General features: G+C 44.5%; 1 protein-coding gene across 6 annotated transcripts in view; it reads left to right on the top strand.

Annotated features, from left to right (window-relative positions):
- ebf1a (EBF transcription factor 1a) overlaps nucleotides 1-16,401 on the top strand; it is a 60,114-nt gene extending 43,713 nt beyond the window's left edge. Inside the window, exons 12-17 of one of the 6 annotated variants that reach the window (XR_003213605.1) lie at nucleotides 3,263-3,328; nucleotides 3,940-4,102; nucleotides 5,657-5,836; nucleotides 7,443-7,640; nucleotides 13,146-13,323; nucleotides 16,259-16,401. Coding sequence is in view for 5 of the 6 variants with exons in the window: in XM_005467983.3 (XP_005468040.1) it covers nucleotides 3,263-3,328; nucleotides 3,940-4,102; nucleotides 5,657-5,836; nucleotides 7,443-7,640; nucleotides 7,878-7,945 (675 nt within the window). In the remaining variant the exon portion in view is untranslated. Of the gene's footprint in view, nucleotides 1-3,262; nucleotides 3,329-3,939; nucleotides 4,103-5,656; nucleotides 5,837-7,442; nucleotides 7,641-7,877; nucleotides 7,947-9,131; nucleotides 12,160-13,145 lie in introns of those variants that run through there. The other 5 variants (XM_005467983.3, XM_005467984.3, XM_025897781.1 and 2 more) reach the window with 5 other exon arrangements.
- The last annotated feature ends 3,495 nt before the right edge of the window (nucleotides 16,402-19,896 follow it).

Here is a 19,896-nt window from a genome sequence, read left to right as displayed (position 1 = left end):
AAAGATGTATTGAAAACCTCTTGAGTTTCATAGCATGTATGGATATACATGGCACAAGGACAGCATGACCTCTCAGACAGAGGAACAAACCATGCGCTATAGACAGTAGGCCATACATGACACTATGCACTATGCACATAAACATTTAACCACATGTTCATGGTCATTTTCTGTTCAAACAAACACTTTATTTGTGCAATGAATGCACAAGCGACTCTATTCATCCTTCCACCGAGTATAAGGTCATTTGGACTGGCAAAGTGGGAAAAGGAAAGGGGATAGATGGAGAGAGGAAAAGAGAGGGCGAGAGAGAGAGAGGAAAGGAGGTTGAGGGGAGAGAGAGAGGAAGAGAGAGGCAGAAGCAGGTTAGGTGATCCATCATAGCTGTCCAGTCTTACCTCCTGCTGGGTCAGTGGATCGAAGTCAACCCCGGGTGGACTTTATTACTTCCAACACACACACATATCCACAATGCAGCACACACACACACAGAAATGCACACAGACTTCTCTATGCCTTCATGTGCACGCACGCACACACTCCGTGGAGGGAAGTCACCACGAGGCAGAGATGGAGAGCACAGGTAGATGCAGAAGGAAGATAGAGAAATCACTTGTCCTCACTGTGTGTCATGTCTGGTGGATACAAGACTTGTCCCGGTGAGTTCTGGTCTTTAGCCTATCAACCCCCCGTATCTCTCCAAATATCTTTGTATCCATCCATCTCTTTTCCTCTCCTCCTCTTTCTCCCTCGCTCGGCGGTGTCTCTTTCACTTCTAAATGAACAGCGGTAGCTGGCAGGCCTGGTTGTTCATTTCAGCTCTATTGATTTGTGCCTTTATTGAGGTAATAACAGTTTGTTGACCACGCTTCTCTCTCAACTGTTGGCCTCAATCATTAGAGAGGGGCAGGAGAGGGGCATATGCTGGCAAGCTCTTGAGCTACAAATGTCCATTCACAGCTACCTTGGCACAAGCCTCTGTGTGGCTGTTCTTAGGTGGGTCTTTAAACTAGATTCAACTGACTGGGACTATAATATATTCCAATATATTGGCACTTTGATGAACCCGCCCCACCCCCAATGCACATACACAAATACACCGTGCAGAGAATAGGCAGGATATATGCCAACCCCTGTTCTATCTCTGTATGTTGCGATAATGATCCAGTGATCCAGCTGAAAACAGCCCCATACTGTGCTGTAGAATAGTCAGGCAGTCAGACTGAGCGGGGACTGCTGGGTAGCCAGACTGCATGGTGTTTAGCTAAGGCTGCGGTGTGGCTGGGGGTCTGGGGCTGGCTAATGAGTGACCGCCCTGCCAGACGAGGCCAGGCTCTGCTCTGGATCAGGTTCCCCTTCCTGTTGACGTCTCTGTGGGCCTGACTTTACGGGAAGAGACCCTGCGCCCAGGAAATGGTCTCCCCTTACAGCAGCAGGGCTAGGGAGGCAGCACGGCGCTAACCACATTTATCTGTTTATCAGAATGACTCTGGAGCGCTGCCTAATCGCGTTTAGCTACTGGACAGATCCCTTCGCTAACGAGAGACTGATAGGTACAGACAGGGCACAGGAGCATGAGAGAGTGATTAATGGGGGGGGGGAGAGGGAGACAAGTGAAAGTAGTTCGGAGGCTCAGGTGAGGGGAGAGTGAATTATAAATGAGGAGATGCACGCACATAATAGACCTAAGGAGAATGAGCAGAATGGCTGGTGCAGAGAGGGGCAAAAAAAAAAAAAATTAAATAAAGAGACTGAGGTTGCACGTGTGCTCCCGGAACACCGTTACACTCCAACTGCAGATCTGTTCGTGTCCTAATGCCTCGCACTTCCTTCATTTCCCCTCCTCCCCCCGCTTTCTTTTCCTCCTCCTCCTCTCCTTTTCCTTCATCCATCCATCTAACTATCTAGCAATCCCTGGGAGGCATGGGGCGTCGAGGAAAAGCAGAGAGAAGGAAGCGAGGAGCAGTGCATACATACTAAAGAACCACTTACCTTCCTAGGGCCTCTACATCTCTCAATCACCTCAAGCAGGCCTCCTTTCTGGTCTCCCCTCTTCCCAGCTCTCACCCTCCTCCTCCCCTCGCCTCCTTTTCTGTCTCCCCCAGATAGTGCTAGTAATGGGAGGTTAACACAGAGGCAGCGCTCCCATTATTGAGTGAATTTAGCACCTCGGACAGCGCTCTACAATCTTTATTGCTTTGCTGACCCTCTCGTCATGTCCTGGGCGTGCTCGACAGCCTCCACATGTGCATGGCTGCGTGTGCGGTGTGTGTGTGTGTGTGTGTGCGCGATATGAGGTCTGATTGAAAGGCGGCGTGTCACGGAACAGAGAGCACACATGCTCCGGGGCTTGTTCACAGCGAGGGATACACTCAGGAGAGTATAACGCACAGCGTGAGTGTGCGCGAGTGGAAGAGAAAGAAACGAGGAGAAGGTTGGAGGGGAGGGGGCTGCAATTTTCTGGTTGTCGCGCCTCCAGCATATATCCTGGCCCCGGCACATTAACTTTTAAAAAGGGTTTTGTAGGACTGTAGGTGTCTACATCACACACACACACACACACACACACACACACACACATATATATATAAAGACTGCCTGGAGTCACACACTCATACACTCAGGGAGGAAAAAAGAATAGAGACAGAGAGAGGAGGGAAAGGGTGGTAAGCGGTGGAAAATGAGTGCGGAGAAGCTGCGTTAGGATAAATGTTTGATGTGGGAAATTCCACTCGGCGGTTTTCACCTGAGCAATGATGTTCTACATTTATCACACAAAGTGGATACAGGGCTATTCACTCGGATCATTACCAGGGTTAATACAGGGCAGGAGACGGGTGTGTCCCGGCTGACGAGGAGAGTTGTATAGCCGTCAACCTGATGATATGTTGTGTTAAATGAGATTGATGCGTGATCATGTGCAGCGGGTTTGTGATCCATCAGCAACAGAGGAGAGAGAGAGAGAGAGAGAGAAGATGTGGAAGATAGTTGACTGATAGAGAGATATAGGCTCATGTTTTATTCACAGATAACAGTATCTTCCCTCTGCTCTCCCAAACTGCCCAGCTAGTAACAAAGTGCTGGGATGGGCCCATTTCTCTTCCTCTCCCTTCCTCTGTCTACCCCTTTCCTCTCCCTCACACTCTCTCTGTTCTGCATTCACAGCATAATGCAAGGAGTGAAATGTAATAAAAGTGACTGAACTCTTTGAGCCGCCACACTTGTGATCAATCCCCCTTCCTCTGTCTGCGCTTGATTGCAGGAGGTGATTTTAAAGAGAGCGGCAGATCTGGTGGAGGCCTTGTACGGGATGCCTCACAATAACCAGGTAAACTCTCTCTTACACACACACACACACACACAGACAAAAACACAAACAGCAATATCTCTTATTAGACAATATTATGTTAGTGGTTCGGGCCAAGTGGCAGCATCAAAGGGGCTCATCTCTGCTGGCGATGTAGCATGCTGCCGTGTTCGCGCAAGATCTGGGACCCACAAACATGCACGCTAGACTATGTTAGAGCTTTTTATCAATGCAGAGGGTGGAGATGAGATTAGAGGGAACGCAGAAGGCAGTTGAAGAGGAGGAGTGGGATTAAGGCTCGAGTCTGAAGGAAGAAGAATGGAAACACAAAACAGGGAGGAAGAGGCAGGCTAAAGATCTGATGAGTCTGTTAATGAGCCTTTCCTCCATTTACTGAACCAATCCCACCACTCCCAGCGACAACTGATAAAAACCACTCAGCTCTGCTAGATTTACATGTGCAGTATCTTGAGTGGAGATCTAGCATTCTTATCAGGCTATAAAGCCTACATCAAGGGTGTATTTTCCCTCTTCTCTTCTCTTCTCTTCTCTTCTCTTCTCTTCTCTTCTCTTCTCTTCTCTTCTCTGTTGCTGACCACCACTCTTTTTTTTTGTTTCTTCCTCATCATCAGGAGATGATTCTGAAACGCGCAGCGGATATCGCGGAGGCCCTCTATACAACAGTGCCAAGAGGGCACAACCAGCTAGCCAGTCTTGGCAGCAGCTCTGTTCATGCTGGCATGATGGCAGTAAACTCCTTCACCGGGTCAGAGGTGGCACAAACAGCCAATCAGGGTGAGCAAACGCACCAGGAAACAATTCTGGCCTATTGTCATGGGAAAAGGCAAAAATGTGTATTTACTTTTGTCCATTTAGGGATGATAGTAAGGAGTGGGGGGGAAGGGGGCAAAATAGAGATTTTATTTTTCATGTGGGAAATTTAGAGATAGTGATTTAAGAGCATGGAGCAAATAAGAAAGTGTGAAAAAGGAGGACAGGAGGAGGAGAGGTGACAGTAAGAAATGGGGAAAACTTGAAAGAAAGATGGTGAGAGAGTGAAGAATGGAGAAAAAGAAAGCCGTGGATGGAGTGCGATGGAGAAATATGAGTGGGTCCTAGGGGTGTGTATATTAGACTGGGGTCGGCCCCTGTCTGACAGAGAGAGATGTGGGTGCAGTCAGTGGTGATTCATCACATGTATCGGGGGAAGCAGAGGAGAGTGGATGGACCAGCTTCTGGATGCATCTCAATAATTCCAATGAGCTTCCTCTGCCCTTCATCTTCATCCGGAAACATTTTTAACCTGTCGTTTGTTTCACCCTCATATCAGATGAGGATGTGAACTTAATCAAGGAGGAGCAGATTGGTGAAGAAGCGAGACAACACTTGTGATGAGTAGCCTTTGTTACACTAGAGCAGGGATGTCAAACATAAAGCCCGGGAGCCAGAATCACCTCAGCAAAATCCGTTTTGACATCCCCACACTAGAGAGTGGAAATTCCAGATGTTCAGTTCCAGTCATTTTTTCCCTCACCTACGTTATCATGTTGTATATTGTATACATATTGTGTAGGCTCACTTTGTGTCTTCAAAGCAGCTCTGACCCATGGGTGCCCTGTAGTGTCTGGTACTGGGATGTTGGCAGTTTGTGATGTGGAGTGATGCATCCGTGTATGAGGGATGTTCCTGAATCCTGTAGAGTTTGAAGGCCGGGTGAACAGATTGGGCACCATTCATGTGCAGGCAGGGCACACCGTCCTGCAGGGCAATGTGCAGGTGGGCGTTACCACGTCACATGAATGGCAGTACCCAAGGCTTCACAGCAAAACACTGCAGTGAAACAATGATTTTCACTTTGCCCGTCAGCGGTTTTAGTGTTGTAGCTGATCAGTGTGTATTTATAGTCTTCCATTTTACATTGTTCCCCTTCTGTTCACTGCCCCTGTAAAGCATGAAAGGTCCTGTCAGAAATACTAGCTTCATTCTTTGTAAATTACAAGAGAGCCGCCGAGGCCTTTTACCGTTAATTGCCTTATCAATATATCTAATTCTGAAGAGGAGCCAGCAGGGTGAAAGTCTTCTTGTTTCAGGCGTTGGGGGGCTGCAGCTAGATCCCTCTCATATCATTCTTCCTCCACTCTATTCATTGCTTTTTTTCTCTCCCATATGCTGTCTAAGATTTTTCTAAAAGAAACCCAAACATTTCTTTTGGCTTGTAATGCTATGTCCATTAGTATGAAAAAAGGAGCATTTAGCAGCAGCTGCATGTAGGCTTCTTTGTTTTGGTATGTCTGCCATCTACTATACCTCTAACACTCTCTCCATCTCCCTTTCTTTCTCTGTCCTTAGGTTTCAGTAGGAGTACAAGCAGTGTGTCCCCTCATGGTTATGTCCCCAGCTCCACTCCCCAGCAGAGTAGCTACAGCTCTGTCTCCACTAGCATGAATGGCTACGCTAACTCTGGCATGGCAACCTTGGGCACCTCGCCCAACTTCCTCAATGGATCTGCAGGCAACTCGCCCTATGCTAGTGAGTAAATACAGTGCATACTAGAGCTGAAAGAAGTTTGGGGGGGATCAGCATTTTGTAAATGACAGAAGACATCTCTGAGAGGAACTGAGAAGCACGGCAGGAAACAGGAATCGACACGACAGGAGAAAGTATTTCAGTTCAGCTGGCTCATCTGTTTCTTTAAGAGCAGAGTCAAACACAAATCCCCGCTTTATTGGCCAGGGGAGGAGATCACCTAGCACGTCCCAACCCCTCCTCGACACACACGCGCACACACACACACACACACACCACCACCTCTGCTCACACACACTCACCCTCTACATTAAAGACTCTTGATTAAATCAATAAACTAATTGCTAGAGAAGCAATTCCATTTCAGCTCTTTGATTCCTGGGTGTTAACAAGTATTTTAACAGGCTCATCGGCCCCACACAGACACTTTCAATCAATGGCCCCTCGGCCTGCCTTTGTAGGTCCAATTTTCATTAATTGATTAGTTAGGCCCCTTCATAAATGGATTATGACTTTATTGCAAGGATTTGTCAGGAAGAGCCATAAAAGCTAAGTGTTGGATAATAACAACAATAAAGGCAGAGGCAGATATCACAGGGCAGGTGAAATACGGCTCAGCTGATTGTAAAATCACTGAAGGGGGAAATGCTCTTAGTGTATTAGCAGACAAAAGACAAACCCAGGAGAAGTGGATGGATGGGATGATGTCAGAGGACATGATTTGGATTGTGAAGAGTTGGGTCATTTGGCTGTGTGTGCCTCTCATGAGGGTGAATTACAGTGGCCACAGTAAATCCAGCTAACGGCTATCTTGTACAAAGCTTTTGATTTCATTTCAGAAGCACCGTGAAGCTCTTTTAGATATGAATATGTTCAAAAAGTTTCTCTATCTTGCATTTAAAATCTTCAATCCACCGTTCCAGAGGGGATGTCCCAAAAGTACAATTCCACATCTAGCCCTTAAATTACATGACATATGGTTAACAACTGTTTAGAGTGCTTTTAAGGTGGTGAATGATGCCTAATGTGCAGTTAAAATGCAAAGAACCAGTGGACAAGCATATTGCTTATGTATTCTAATTTTTTAAACCTTGTTGGTTAAATCTCTAGCATAAATATCTGTGATAAAGTAGATGTGTGGGAGCTTTGTTTGTAAGTTGCCCTGAAAACAAATTACAGGTTACAGCACCTAAAGTTGCTGAGGAGAGGTTTATCACCCCCTGAGCACAGGATGAGTCATCAAAACAGATTGATCAGAAGGGGGAAAAAACGACCTCAGGCCATTTTCAGCATTTTCCAACTAAACACATTTTTGTGTAAGATATGGAAAATCTCATTGCCAAATAATTGCTTAACAGCACAACAGGTAGCAAAACAAGTCAAAACAAGTCTGAGCCAGTTGATCTGAGACCAACATGTCACCCCTCCTGCCATCATCCATTGACCAGTCCCCTTCTGTTCGTCCCGTCTGCCTGTCCTCTGCCCTCGGCCCTCTCTCTAACCCCCTTTCTGCCATCATCGTCCCTCCCTGTCCTTCTTCCCTGACATACACCTATGACGCCCCTTCCTTAAACACCCTTTCCTACCCGTCTCTCTCTCTTTCCCTCAGTCGTCCCGTCCAGCCCGACGATGGCGTCGTCGACCAGCCTGCCCTCCAACTGCAGCAGCTCCTCCGGCATCTTCTCCTTCTCTCCAGCTAACATGGTGTCTGCAGCTGTCAAGCAGAAGAGCGCCTTTGCCCCCGTTGTCCGACCCCAGAATTCCCCTCCTCCCACATGCACCAGCGCTAATGCTAACAGCCTGCAAGGTAAGCCGCTAAATAGCCTCACGCTAACTTGCTGATGAATTTGAAATTTGCAGTATGAGCACAGTAAAAAGTTTTAGTAAAAATATTTGCTAGGAATTGTTCACCCTCAAGCTTTAATCCTGCTTTTCTTCACCTCTTATGATAACTTCTCACTTTTACTCCTTCAATTTTCCTTTTTCTTCCTCCTCTTCACTCCTTTTTTTCCCCCCCTCCCTCCACTCTCCTTCCTCACCATAGATCAGTCTTTTGTGGACTCTAGCAAGTACTCATCAGCCAGCTCTCTGCAGGGCCTGGCCTTCTCCTGAAGTATGTTACTCCTCGCTTTCATTTTTCTCTTTCTCCGTTTTGGCTTTCCACTCCACGCTATCCCAGACCGCTCATTTGCACCATCCTGCCCTGCCCTTCCTTCTCGTTTCTGTTTTTATTTGTCACTCTTGACTTGTCAGATAGTCATCATGCTACCCCATATGTGTTATATTTCCTGTTTTCACTTCCTGCTTCCTGCCCGTCCTCTAGTTGGTGCGTCTGTGGGGGGAGGGTGTGAGGGGAGGTCGTTATGCCACCACGGGTCACTCTGTTCTCTCATTTCCATCGAATGCGGCACGGGGTCTGTTCGTCTGGGCAGGATGTTGTATGGTGTTGAGATCCTGAGAGAGAGAAATGATGGATGGGAATCTTTATCAGAGCCCCAAGCTAAGCACTTCCTCACATCCTTCGTCAGCGTTGATGAGCACTGACCACTGTGACCCAAAGGCCAATGGCCACTATGCTCTGATCACACTGACACGCGCACACACACACATGCACACACCATTCTGTTAATCCCAACAAGCGGGAGACACTTAGGAAATAACCTGGGAATTAGTGGATTGAAGAGTGGGGGAAATCAATAAGGAGCCAATATGTTATATGAAAAATTTCTATCTGTGATGGATTCTGTGTAAGAAAAAAAACAGGATAGAGGGAAGGAGTGATGGGGGGAGGTGGCTTGTGGGGAGGCGGAGATGCAGGAGTTGGTGCTATAGGGAGGTAAAGATGTGAGTATATCTCGTGGATTTCATTTCCATGTTTGAGCCTAATTTTCATCACCTCTGTCATTCCGCATCAGTTCATTCTCTCCCCACCCCTCTCGTTTGAGTCATTCTCCATAATGCAAATAATAGGCTTGCACCATGTAGCTGTTAACAATTAACAGCGGCAGCTCTTGCATGAAGCTGTTCAGGAGGTCTGTGAGAAGCTGAACAATGTTGTCGATGCGCGGCCAAGTCAGCGGCAGCGGCGGAGGGAAATGTTTTGATTCTGGGGGCCTCGGAATGAAGAGATAATGAGGGAGAGTCGTCTTTGTTCGCCAGATGCTGGAGCACATTGCTGTTATGTGACTGTTGTGATGACAGATGAAACCCAGCAATCACATGACTGACCTTTCTCTCTCTTTCTTTACCCCTCAATCTCCCATTCACTCCTTCTTCCTCCCCCTCTTTTCCCACAAAGCAGCGATTCCCGGGATGATCGTTCCACCCATGTAGAGGATCTGGGATAGCTGGAGATTTGGGAATGTTGAGAGGAAAAAAAAAGACACAGTAGCGGAGTCTGGCGAGTCTCTGTTATGCTCCGGAGCTGAACTGAAGGAAGTCAAGATAAAGACGCAGGACTCTGTTAAACTCAGGCCTTTCCATTGGGATTTCATCTGAAGGGATAGGAGAGAAGGAAAAAGGGGACAATATGAACCTTTTGTGATGTTATTTCCCTCTTGGTTGAAATAGTGTAGCTTCTCTGACACCATGTTGGATGGAGTGTATAGAGACTGATAGTTTGCCCACAGTGTGACACTGACCTCATGAAAAGAGCATTTATTTATCTTTATGTTTATGCCTGTAAGGTTTGGGTTTGATTACTGGAGGCCCCCAGGCCGCCTTGCAATCCATAACTCGCACAAACAACAGTGAAGCGTTGGTTTGGCCATGAAGTTTACAATAACTTCTGTCACAAATGAAGGAGCTTTCCTTAGCGTATCCGCCTCTCTAAAACCGCAGAGCGACACAGTGGCCAAATGGAGAAGGGAAAAAAAAAGTTCAACAACACAGAAAAAAAATAGAAAATCAACCATTGATTTTGCTGCTAATTTTCCAATAAATCTTAAAAATTGTCTTGCAAAACTGCCCTATGCTGTTTAAACATCACGCCTTGCTTTTGTTTTCTTTTTTTTAAATCTCTCTCTCTCTCTCATTTTGGTTGGTTTGTTTGAATTTTAATAAAACTGTGAGGATAGAGCTGTTTGCAATATGCTTTTTCTGCTTGACATGTGAAGAAAAGGTGACGATGATGATTTAGCCAAAACAGACGAGGTTTTTAGTGAAGACTTGAAAAGCCAGAGGATGTGTGTGCGTCCAGCCAGCACTGTAACTGAAGGAGCCTAGCAAATATCAAATTAGAATAAATGCGTGATATATGTGATATATTTTTGTATATAAAAAAAAATGTTGATTTGGGGTTTTTTTCACTTCTTTACTCTTTTTTTTGCGATAGCTCTAGTTTGAAATGTAAACATTAAATGTCTTAAGGCAGCTTCTCAGTACAGAAGATAGATTTACTGCGTCTTGTCAATATCTCATTTGCTAAACATGAGAAACATGGATTTGGATACAAAAAGGGGATCCCTGTAAAATATCCTATAAATAATGTATTTATCCCTTGTATTTGTACATTGACTCTCACCCTCGTTTAGTTGTGTTGTGTAAGTTTAATACAGTAAGTGAACACTTTTCGCAGTGTTTCGTTTCATTATTTGCTGTTGTCTCTCACTATTTAAATGTGACTTTTTTTAATCTTTTTTTTGTTCCTTTTTGTTTTTTGTATGTTGTTTTGCATCAGTATGCCATGCTTCTGTTTGTTGATTCAAAACATGCCATTGTCTATTTTTGTATTATTTGTAAGTTAATAAAAAAATCTTTTTTTTTTCCTTATGAAAATGTTTATTGTACGGCAAAAAAAAGTAGCATCTTATTCAGAGTATTTCGTTGAAGTAGATTTTTTAAGAATATAAACACACATTAATATATACTGTAAATCTTTATCTTTTTGTTTGAACTCTGAGGCTTTCAGATTGATACTGTTCTTGAACTGATAATATGCATGGGTTCTTCTCTTGAGTGACTCTTTCTTTTTGTGTGTGGAAAACCAAGAGAACAAACAAATTGCTCTGTTTTTCTTTCTTTGTGTTCCTCTTTTTCACCCCCCCTCCTCCTCCTCTGTTCTTCCCTATGTTATTTATGCCTGCTTACATACTGTATCTATATACTCTTTCTTTTATTTCTGTCACTGTAATCTTTACCAGCAGTCTAGATGCCTTAACAATGCAAACCCATTCTTCATTCAATCATGTGTACAGTTTTTCTACCCTCACCACAATTGTCTGTTGCCACAGAGGAATTCATGAGAACTTGGGGACAAAGCACAAACCCACTCTGTTTGGTGGTAAAGCCAGACTAGAATACAAAGAGCCATAATTCAACAATCACACACACACACACACACCCCGATGTACTATAATACTGCAGCAATGGCACGCTTTGAAGGACAAGTCGGAGCGGCCTTTCTCAGCTGTGCTTCCTGCACGTTCGCAGAAACACTTTTTGTAGCAATTATGTAGCTTTTTTTTTTTTTAAATGATTTTGACAGCATGATAGTAACGTTTCTCATCAACCACAGGATCACAACAGTACGACAACACATGGCTGTTTTTATTGTAGTACAGAGGGGCGCACAGTGAAGACAAGCGGTGCCACAGCACAATTTTAATCTCTACATGGAGTCGTAGGTCTGACTCCAGTATCCGACAGTCAACCCCCCCCCAGTCCTTCTCCGTCTGTATTGGCCTTTGGACAATACAGCTTCATTTCAAGCTAAACAAGACTAAAAAGAACATGTGATGAACCACAAAAGGGCGCTCCTTGGCCCATCAGACATTTCTGTAGTCTTTTTTTTTTCCGTGTCTGCCGTGTGTCTTCAAGCTGTTGCTGGACAGAGAATAGGGCTTTTTCTCTCTCTGCTTTTTCTTTTCTAGAGCCTGGTTTTGTTAAGTGGGTAGAAAGGACCGTTTTAACAGAGGCGCCTGCTGACAGACGAGTGTTTTTCAGGCACTTGTGTGCCTGTGCCGGTCTGGGCCGGGGCGGGAGGGGCCGCAGCATATCTGTTTCAAATGAACTACAGAGGTCTGTTGTCATACAATGGCATCTTTGTAAGCAAAAGTTCCATCCCAAATATGAATATCAGTAATGGGTGACAAAGTTTTTGTATTTAGGTAACAAACAACAAAAAAAGAAGAAGATGCAAACCAAATAGCTGGTGTCTATTTTTTTCCTCTGTTTGTCTTTGACTGCAAATACACTGAACAGCTCTATGATATAAGGGAAGAAAAAAAATCTACTGTATAGATTGTTATTGTTTTTGATGAAAATTGAGCTGTAAGATAACTTTTGGACTCTCACAATGTTGAATTAAAGTTACCTCTCGTCTGTGACTTTGTCAGGTGTCTTTTTATTTCGAATATGCCTCATTCCTGATTTATTTTATGTTACCAGTTTTCTCTGGGGTTTTTTTTTTTTTTTTTTTGACTGAAAATGCCTTCTTCAATTAGCTGACAGGCAGCTGACTAAGAATAGAGAAGGACCGGCTACGGCTTATTCCACAGGTCAGAAACAGGCCTGCATCCTTTCCCCTGCTCGGCTCCTTTCTCTAATGAATCTAATTCATTAATGCATTACTGATGGCATGGTGAACATGGTTAGCCTGACAAGTTTCCTCCTAAACATATTAGTTAATGATGATTCCAAGGTTATTAATTGCAAAGGCACCAGCCCACCATAATTGAGTCATCATTTGCATACCCGGTCATCAGCAGAAAATTAATTTCTTTTTTATTTTTTGCATATCTAATTTAGAAGGCTGCGATTGGATTAGCTCGTGAAAACAGCGGATCCCAGGATTCTGCTGACCTCAAAGTATTCCAGGGTCTCCTCGGTAACTGGAGGCTTCCGCAACACCAAGGGGCGGTGAGGGGGGAGAGCAAGACGACCTGGAAGTACTGATGAAATAAGGGCTCATAAACACTGCGTGTGCTTGTGTGTGTTTGCCTCCCTAATTGCCTAAAGGTTCATAACAACACACAGTTTTTTTCCCTCTCTCTACTAAGTCTAATAACAGAGTTGATAGTTTGCTGACAAACAGTAAAGTGGGTGGCGGCGTGCATGATTTAGCAGTAAGAGGTGGGATATTGAATTATGGAGGTTGCACACTTAGTCCCGAGGAAAATGAGCCCTGGAGCCTAATGTTTTTGATTAGCAAGCCGAGCACCAATGCCGCGTTGCACCGAGGGATTCAGCTTCCCCTAAATGTAGCTTGCAGTGCAGCACACATATGCACCTACACACACTGAAACACGCACACACTCATAAATCATAAATACACATAGACAAAAGGTGAACGCATTTTGCTCTTTATTTCCAGCTGCTTTTCAGGCCCCAGATAGACTGGTCAGTGTGGGAGGAGGACAATAGGAGTGGGAGGCCGAGGGCAGCGTGGAGCCAGCAGACCTCAGCCCTCTGGAGACGTAACATTAAAGACGCTATTCCTGGAGAACTACTCCACTGGATAGAGCCGGCAGAGCCCGCGCACATCAAGAGAGGTGCTGTTCAGGAGCTTCTGTGCTACTAGTACCCTAATGAAATATATTAATGCACACATTCCTCGCTCTCCTACTCCACCTCCTTCTTTTTTCTCATTCTCCTCCCTGCATGGACACATGAAGGGAGGAAGAGCGGAGAGATGTATTTGAAAGAAAAACAGGAGTCCCCATGGGGATCTCGGATAAAGAAGAGGAAAGAAAAGAAATGGAAAGGAGAGAGGATGGGAGTGTATGAGTGTGTGTGTAGGGGGATATTCAGAATGGAGGCAAGGCTTAGACAGCGAGCAAAACACAAGGAGAGGAGGGATGAATATTAATAATATTCTGTGTTGGAAAATAGTCACAATGGACATCATAGAAAGACACAGAGAGGCAACGGGAAGCGAGAGCCATCCCCGGCCTTACTTACTGAGCGCGTGCGCACCTTCCCGCATGCGCACGAACACGCCTGCCAGTTAGACGGAGCATATTTGAGCACACCTCGAACGAGTGTGTACTCACAGTCGGGTTTTGCGCGCCCGCTTGCGAGGGTGTGTGGTCGTTTCCCACAGTAATTATCCCGATGACTGTGGGTGTCTGTCTATGATCTGTGTGGTACCTGTCAGAGGGAGCCCAGCAGAGCCCGTGCTTTATATTCCCTGTAATTGCTGCTGCTAATTTACTGTGCGTTGGCCTAATGAGTAGGGAGGTGAGGGGCTGGGGTATGTAATGGATGTTAGAGAGATAGAGATAGAGAGATGGATTTCACCACTGCCGGCACAGAGAGAGGGAAGAGGGGAGGAGGCCGGCGAACTGTGTGTGTTAAGCAAGCATGTAGAACACTTATCTTTATTGTTCTACTAAAATGAAAAAAAAAACAAAAAGCAAAAAAACCAAAACAAAAGATAAGCTATTTGCCCCTCCACCACCACCACTACCACCCTCCTCCTCCTGCTTTCCCTTTCCCTCTTTCTCCCCCCTCCAGCCTCCCCTCCTCAGCTGACGGTACAGTGGCGACTACAGCGAGCGCATTAGACGAGCTTTTTGTTATGTTGATTAATGATAAAAGCAAATCCATAAATAATATAGATTATTTATTCCATTTATTCACATGCTAATTAGAGCTAGAAACAGATACCTCAGAGAGATGGCTCTTTTTTTTGTACACCCCCCCCCCCATCTGTTCCGGTGCAGTCAGATAGATAGACCAGCTGACATTCACCCACACGCATAGACAGTCACACGTTAATGTCATTCACACTTTGAAGCACCAATGGTATCTTGTGATGGGGACACGTCCACCCTTCATTTCTCCCTAATGAGGTCATGATAGAGGCCAGCGGTTTCGGCACGCCGCACACACCCCTCTGTTTTTCCAGGCGCACACATTCGGCGAACGCTGGATTGACAGGGTCGTCTTTGATTGATGCACCGCGGTTCTTCCACATGTTCTACAGCTCACTCATTTAATTATGTTTCCTAAGCATCATTAAGTACCATTATATTCTATCATATTCTAATGAGAGAGGTGGCCAGTCACAGGACAAGCTAATTGGTGATTAATGTTGTGTATCAGTGAGAGACGAACGCAAGATTGGCCGTTTAATGACAAAACGCTGTATTTAAGTGCTGAATGTGTAAAAAACACAAACAGAGAGGGGAAATTAGAGAGAGTGTGATTGAAATCAAAACAGATATGGCCTCTTAGAGGTCTAATCTCTCACCTTTCCCTTCACACACACTCAAACACACACCTCCCTCCCTTCCCTCCTACTTTAAACACACACACAAACTTCCTGCATTATTCTGAATTGTTCACCTCTTAGCTGCATTAAGGACACTTACTCAGGTAATGCTGGAGCCTGTCTCTGCAGACATAACTTACCTGCTCCTTGAGATTAACCGCTAACTCAGTATTGATGCACTGGCTGCATCACAGGTACACACACCCACACACACACAGCACACAGATACAAACATCCTCATCTGGTATTGACACGCCGCGCGGCTGTAGGTGTTTCCATTTAAGGTCAGTCGATTGCCTTAAGTATGTAATGTTAGGAGGGGGGTCCGTAAACATGTCAAATTAGCAGTAATGAATGACCAGGCACTGGCAGGGGGAACTGTCAGGGTGCACGGCCAGGACAATACATTACCCTGAGTTATCCTAGTCTGCCCTCATTGTAACACACCCACAGTGACTGAGCAGACACGGGGTGTAAACTAGTGGGACCCATTCAGCGGTCACACACTCCGCTTTAATGGTCCGTGTGGCTGATTGGTGCCCAGGAGATGAAAAAGACTCGAAACAAGAAGTAGACACGTCGCCAGAGCACGGAAAGTTCAGGGTAAAATATTCTCAAAGCAAAGTTTAAAGATTGATGGACACAACCAGGAAAGTAGAAGGGAAAAAAAATGCATGAAAATAGATAGAGAGATAGATAGAGGACTAAGCTAGAGGGAGAGAAAACAAACTGTGGTATTTATTTTTTCTTCTCAGTGTTGAAACAGGAAAAGGACCTCTGGTTTAATAAACCATGAATCCTTTCACAGAGGGTTTGTATGTTATTCTTCGGAGGAACAGATACGTGAGGAGGAGAGGAGAGCGAAGGAGAAGCAGGGAGCAGCAGGGGGGGAAAGAAAAAAAAAGATGCTCTGCAGCCATATGAAATTTGCTCTCCCCACTTTACCAACACACACACTTATACATCCACTCTTCAGCCCACTTCCAGGCTGTATGTTAGTTTTGGGTAAGAAGTGTGGGATGAGGAGGGAGGGATACACATCCTTTCCCCCTCCTCCTCCTCGGACTGGAACTGAAGAAGCATAAATGAGAAGTAGAAGATATACTTTCCATCTGTAAACACTCAAATTCCTCTCTCTTCTTCCTCTCTGCATTGTGAAAACGACCTTCTAACATATCCTGTCTACACGGAAAATCATCTGTTCACCGCAGCAAAGCACTCGCATCAGTATGTGGCACATACGCACAACGAGCACAACGAGACTGTCCACTTGAATTTCTGAGCTTGTCCCAACTATATGCACAGTACTGGTGCACCAGCAATGGTGATAAATAAACATGTACACAAGCGTGAACCTACTGTTTCTGTATGTTGTCTCCTCGCCTCCCACACTCCTCCCCACGTCTTTTCTCTCTCTCTCCCTCCCCTTCCTGTAACAAAGGTTACATTGATCATGTTTCTAAAAGAGTCTCTGTATTTCCACATGGCCCAGCCTCTGATATGTTTTTCTTGGCAGGTCCAAATTCTACTTTTGTCATTCACTCAGCATATTTTAACAAATTAGAAACATTAGAAACCGGGATCGCGGCAATGTTTTGGTTTGGTTTCGAAACTCTTACAGTCCCCACAATTATATTTCAAAACACGGCCGAATTGTTTGACAGCCTGAGCGGAATAAAACCCCTAAAACAACTTATTCATTAGAAACACATGCTCTCGCAATTACAGCTTAGCATTATGTTAATGTGTGTTTGCACTGGTTCATTTGTTGTCGTGTGAAAGGCTACGTCGCCAGAGTGCGAGCTCGGGTTCGAATGTGTGCCTGCGTACACACGCGTGCCCTCTTGCGCGATTGCGTGCCGCATGTGTGTGTGTGCGCGTGTTTAAGGGACAAAGGGACACAGTGCTCCACATAACAGCATTACAGATGGCTGTTGTGAGTGGTTGTGACAGTGAAAGCGAGTGAGTTCCCACTCCATACAGATGTACTCTGAGTGACCTTACAAACACAGTGGAACTAAAACAGGCCCCCTACCTCTCGCTCTCACTCTGGCACACACTGTCAATTCTCACTCAGCCCTTGCGGGGCACTAAAAGTTGTTTCCTGAGCCAGGAATACATCAAGGGCCAAGAATATATAAGCAGGGAGCAGGAGAGACGCATAGCTAGGGTCCGGGAAAGCATAACTTGGACTAAGTAAATATTGGACTGAAGGATTAGTAGCTTTTGCCACCTATAAAAGCAAGGCTGGTATGCCAGGCTAAGTTAACGACCACACGCTCTGACTTTACCGTGGATTGTTTTACCAAGGACTTGCTCTGGACAAGGAGGACATTTCAACAAGATCACTTTATGGAGGAAAAGAGGAAAACGAGAAATGACTTCAACAATTGCCCCCTTCCTTTCACTGACTTTGAGACGATTCAAAAACGACTCAAGTGAGGAGAGGGGTGATCTTTATGTTTCACTTTGTGAAAAGCCCAGGCCCACCACTGTTGCTGCTGCTTTTAATTTTCTTTTGGATCCTCCTCTCAAGTAAGAGGAAATGCTAAACCATTTCTAACATCTGAAAATTGTATAGCAACCTTATTTGCAATGATTACAACAGGTATACGTAAAAGTTAAAACGGTGCTTTTCCATTTTTAATGTGTGTTCAGAGGTCTTGTGGAATACTTATACACATTGGTTGGAAAAAAAATATATATATATCATTTGGTATTTTTTGACAGAGCTGCTTAAACTTTGATAAATTCCCAAGCTTCTCAAATTTGAAAATGAAAAGATCAAAAATCAGGGGATGTGTAGAGAGAAGGCTGCTTACCATATTTAGCTAGCACCTTGAGGCTACATTCAGATCGGTTAACACTCACTCGACGTCTCTGGTTTCTTCCGTGTTTTGGGAACATCTCCCGGTGCCCTTTCATTTTGCTCTTTCTGCTGGAAAACTCGCCCAATTTGCATGACCCCTCAAACTCTATTACGAACAGACCGTTTAGATGCAAAACAAAATAGCTTGCTATCTTAGCTTTTATTTTCACCACTTTCTCTCCTTGCAGCAAAGACAGCAAAGATTAAAGAGCAAGGTTTTAAAACACCAAAATAAATAATGGAGTTGTCTAATGTTTGAAACAGGGAGTTGCACTCTTTGGTAAAGTTGGAATGAGTTTTCTAAAATAATAACTTTTTTTAAGAAAGAAAAAAAATGCAGCTACCACTAAAATATTAAAACAAACAGTTATCCCGAGACCTGGACAAACAGCACTGATATCAGGTACTATGACCAAATTTAAAACTTAGTTTTTTTAGATAAAAAATTGATTTTACTTACCCAGACTGCACCCTCCGTCACCATAACGTCGGGATTACAGAGGTAAAAAGCACAGCGCAGCAACGTGCTGTGTATATGCACTGTGTGGGTTGAGATAGCCACTACGTTGCAGAGACATGTGTTTGTTCTTTGGGAAGAGGTCATTTAGCTTTGCCTATGTTCTACCTCTTTGTGTGAACCACATAGAGAGAGATTCGGTAGTGCTGATGTAGCTTGCTTGTTGGCAAGAAGTCAAGGCTGCGTTACTTGCCTCCGCTTTTCTGATCCCACCCAGGATGCAATGGGGCAGCTTGGAGATTGTTTGGGGCATGAGTAGTGTCGCTGGATAACGTAGTGCCAAAAACTACCATATTTAAAGCCTTTTCAGATTGGGCTTTGAATCCCAACAAGGGCATGCGTCCAGCAAGGGACCCCAGGCTACCCCCTCAATCCTAACACAGAATATGAGCGAGAGATAATTGAAGGATTAACAAGGTCTGCATCCATATGCATCAGGTGTTTAGGAGAATATAACAATGAGAAGTAGTACACTCGAACAAGGTTACATGAAGAGGAGTTACATGCAATGCATGAAAACTACTGATGGATAGATCATTTTTCAATATAGAACAGCCGCTTGTGTCAGCCCACGTCTTAAATTTTAGCATATAATATTGAAGTATTTAGGTATAGATATTATATTTCCTTATTTGTTCACTATTTATTCTATTTAGTAGGAGATAGAAATGATTGATACATTTTAAAACATACATTAGACCACAGTTTGGGCGAGATACAAGGGTGTCTTACGAACATCCCTGAGAGCAGTAGGAAGTGGCTAAAGCAGCGGTAAGCTACATCGATGCTACATCTTTTCAGTGAGAAAACAAAGTTCATGCTACCTAATGTCAGATCATTAAGACAGAGAACAACCAGTGGTTAGTGACGTTACCCTGACGCCTTACTACTGAGAACGCTAAATTAATGCTAGAGTCACTGTCTGTGCGGGTCACCCAGAGACAGTTGGAACATAGAGCACTGCTAAGCGAACAAGAAACGACCTTTTCCTTTTCTCAATTGGTAAGCACATATTTATGCTCATAGCGGCTACCACTACCCCCACAGCAGATATATGTCAGCAATACGTCACTCTGCTGTCTGGGTAGTGTACCTTTATCAGTTAAATCTCTTCACACATCACTGATCCCCTTGATTACACCTTGTAAATTAGTTTTTTGGGGAAAATGGGCTTTTGCGCACCAGAAAAGTAACTATCACAATGTTTCACCAAAATCGTTTCACGTATGTCTTAAATTGGGTGTTCCTAGCCTTAACACAGTTAAATCAAACTCTAAACCGTTGGTGGATGATTTTTCCGTAGGTAGGTATTGACGAGGACAGAATTATTAGACCCCTTATGAAATTTAAAGTTTCTGTCAAAAATTTTTCCAAATGCTTTTTTAACAGAGCAAGGGAATTTCAACATAACACTCCTAAACATACTATGAGCAGTGATGTGCTTTAACTTTGCAATGCTCAGA

Source organism: Oreochromis niloticus, linkage group LG2 (assembly GCF_001858045.2).
Source record: "Oreochromis niloticus isolate F11D_XX linkage group LG2, O_niloticus_UMD_NMBU, whole genome shotgun sequence".
NCBI lineage: Eukaryota > Metazoa > Chordata > Actinopteri > Cichliformes > Cichlidae > Oreochromis > Oreochromis niloticus.
Note: the sequence above shows the minus strand (reverse complement) of the source record. Positions and strands in the feature narration are given on the sequence as shown.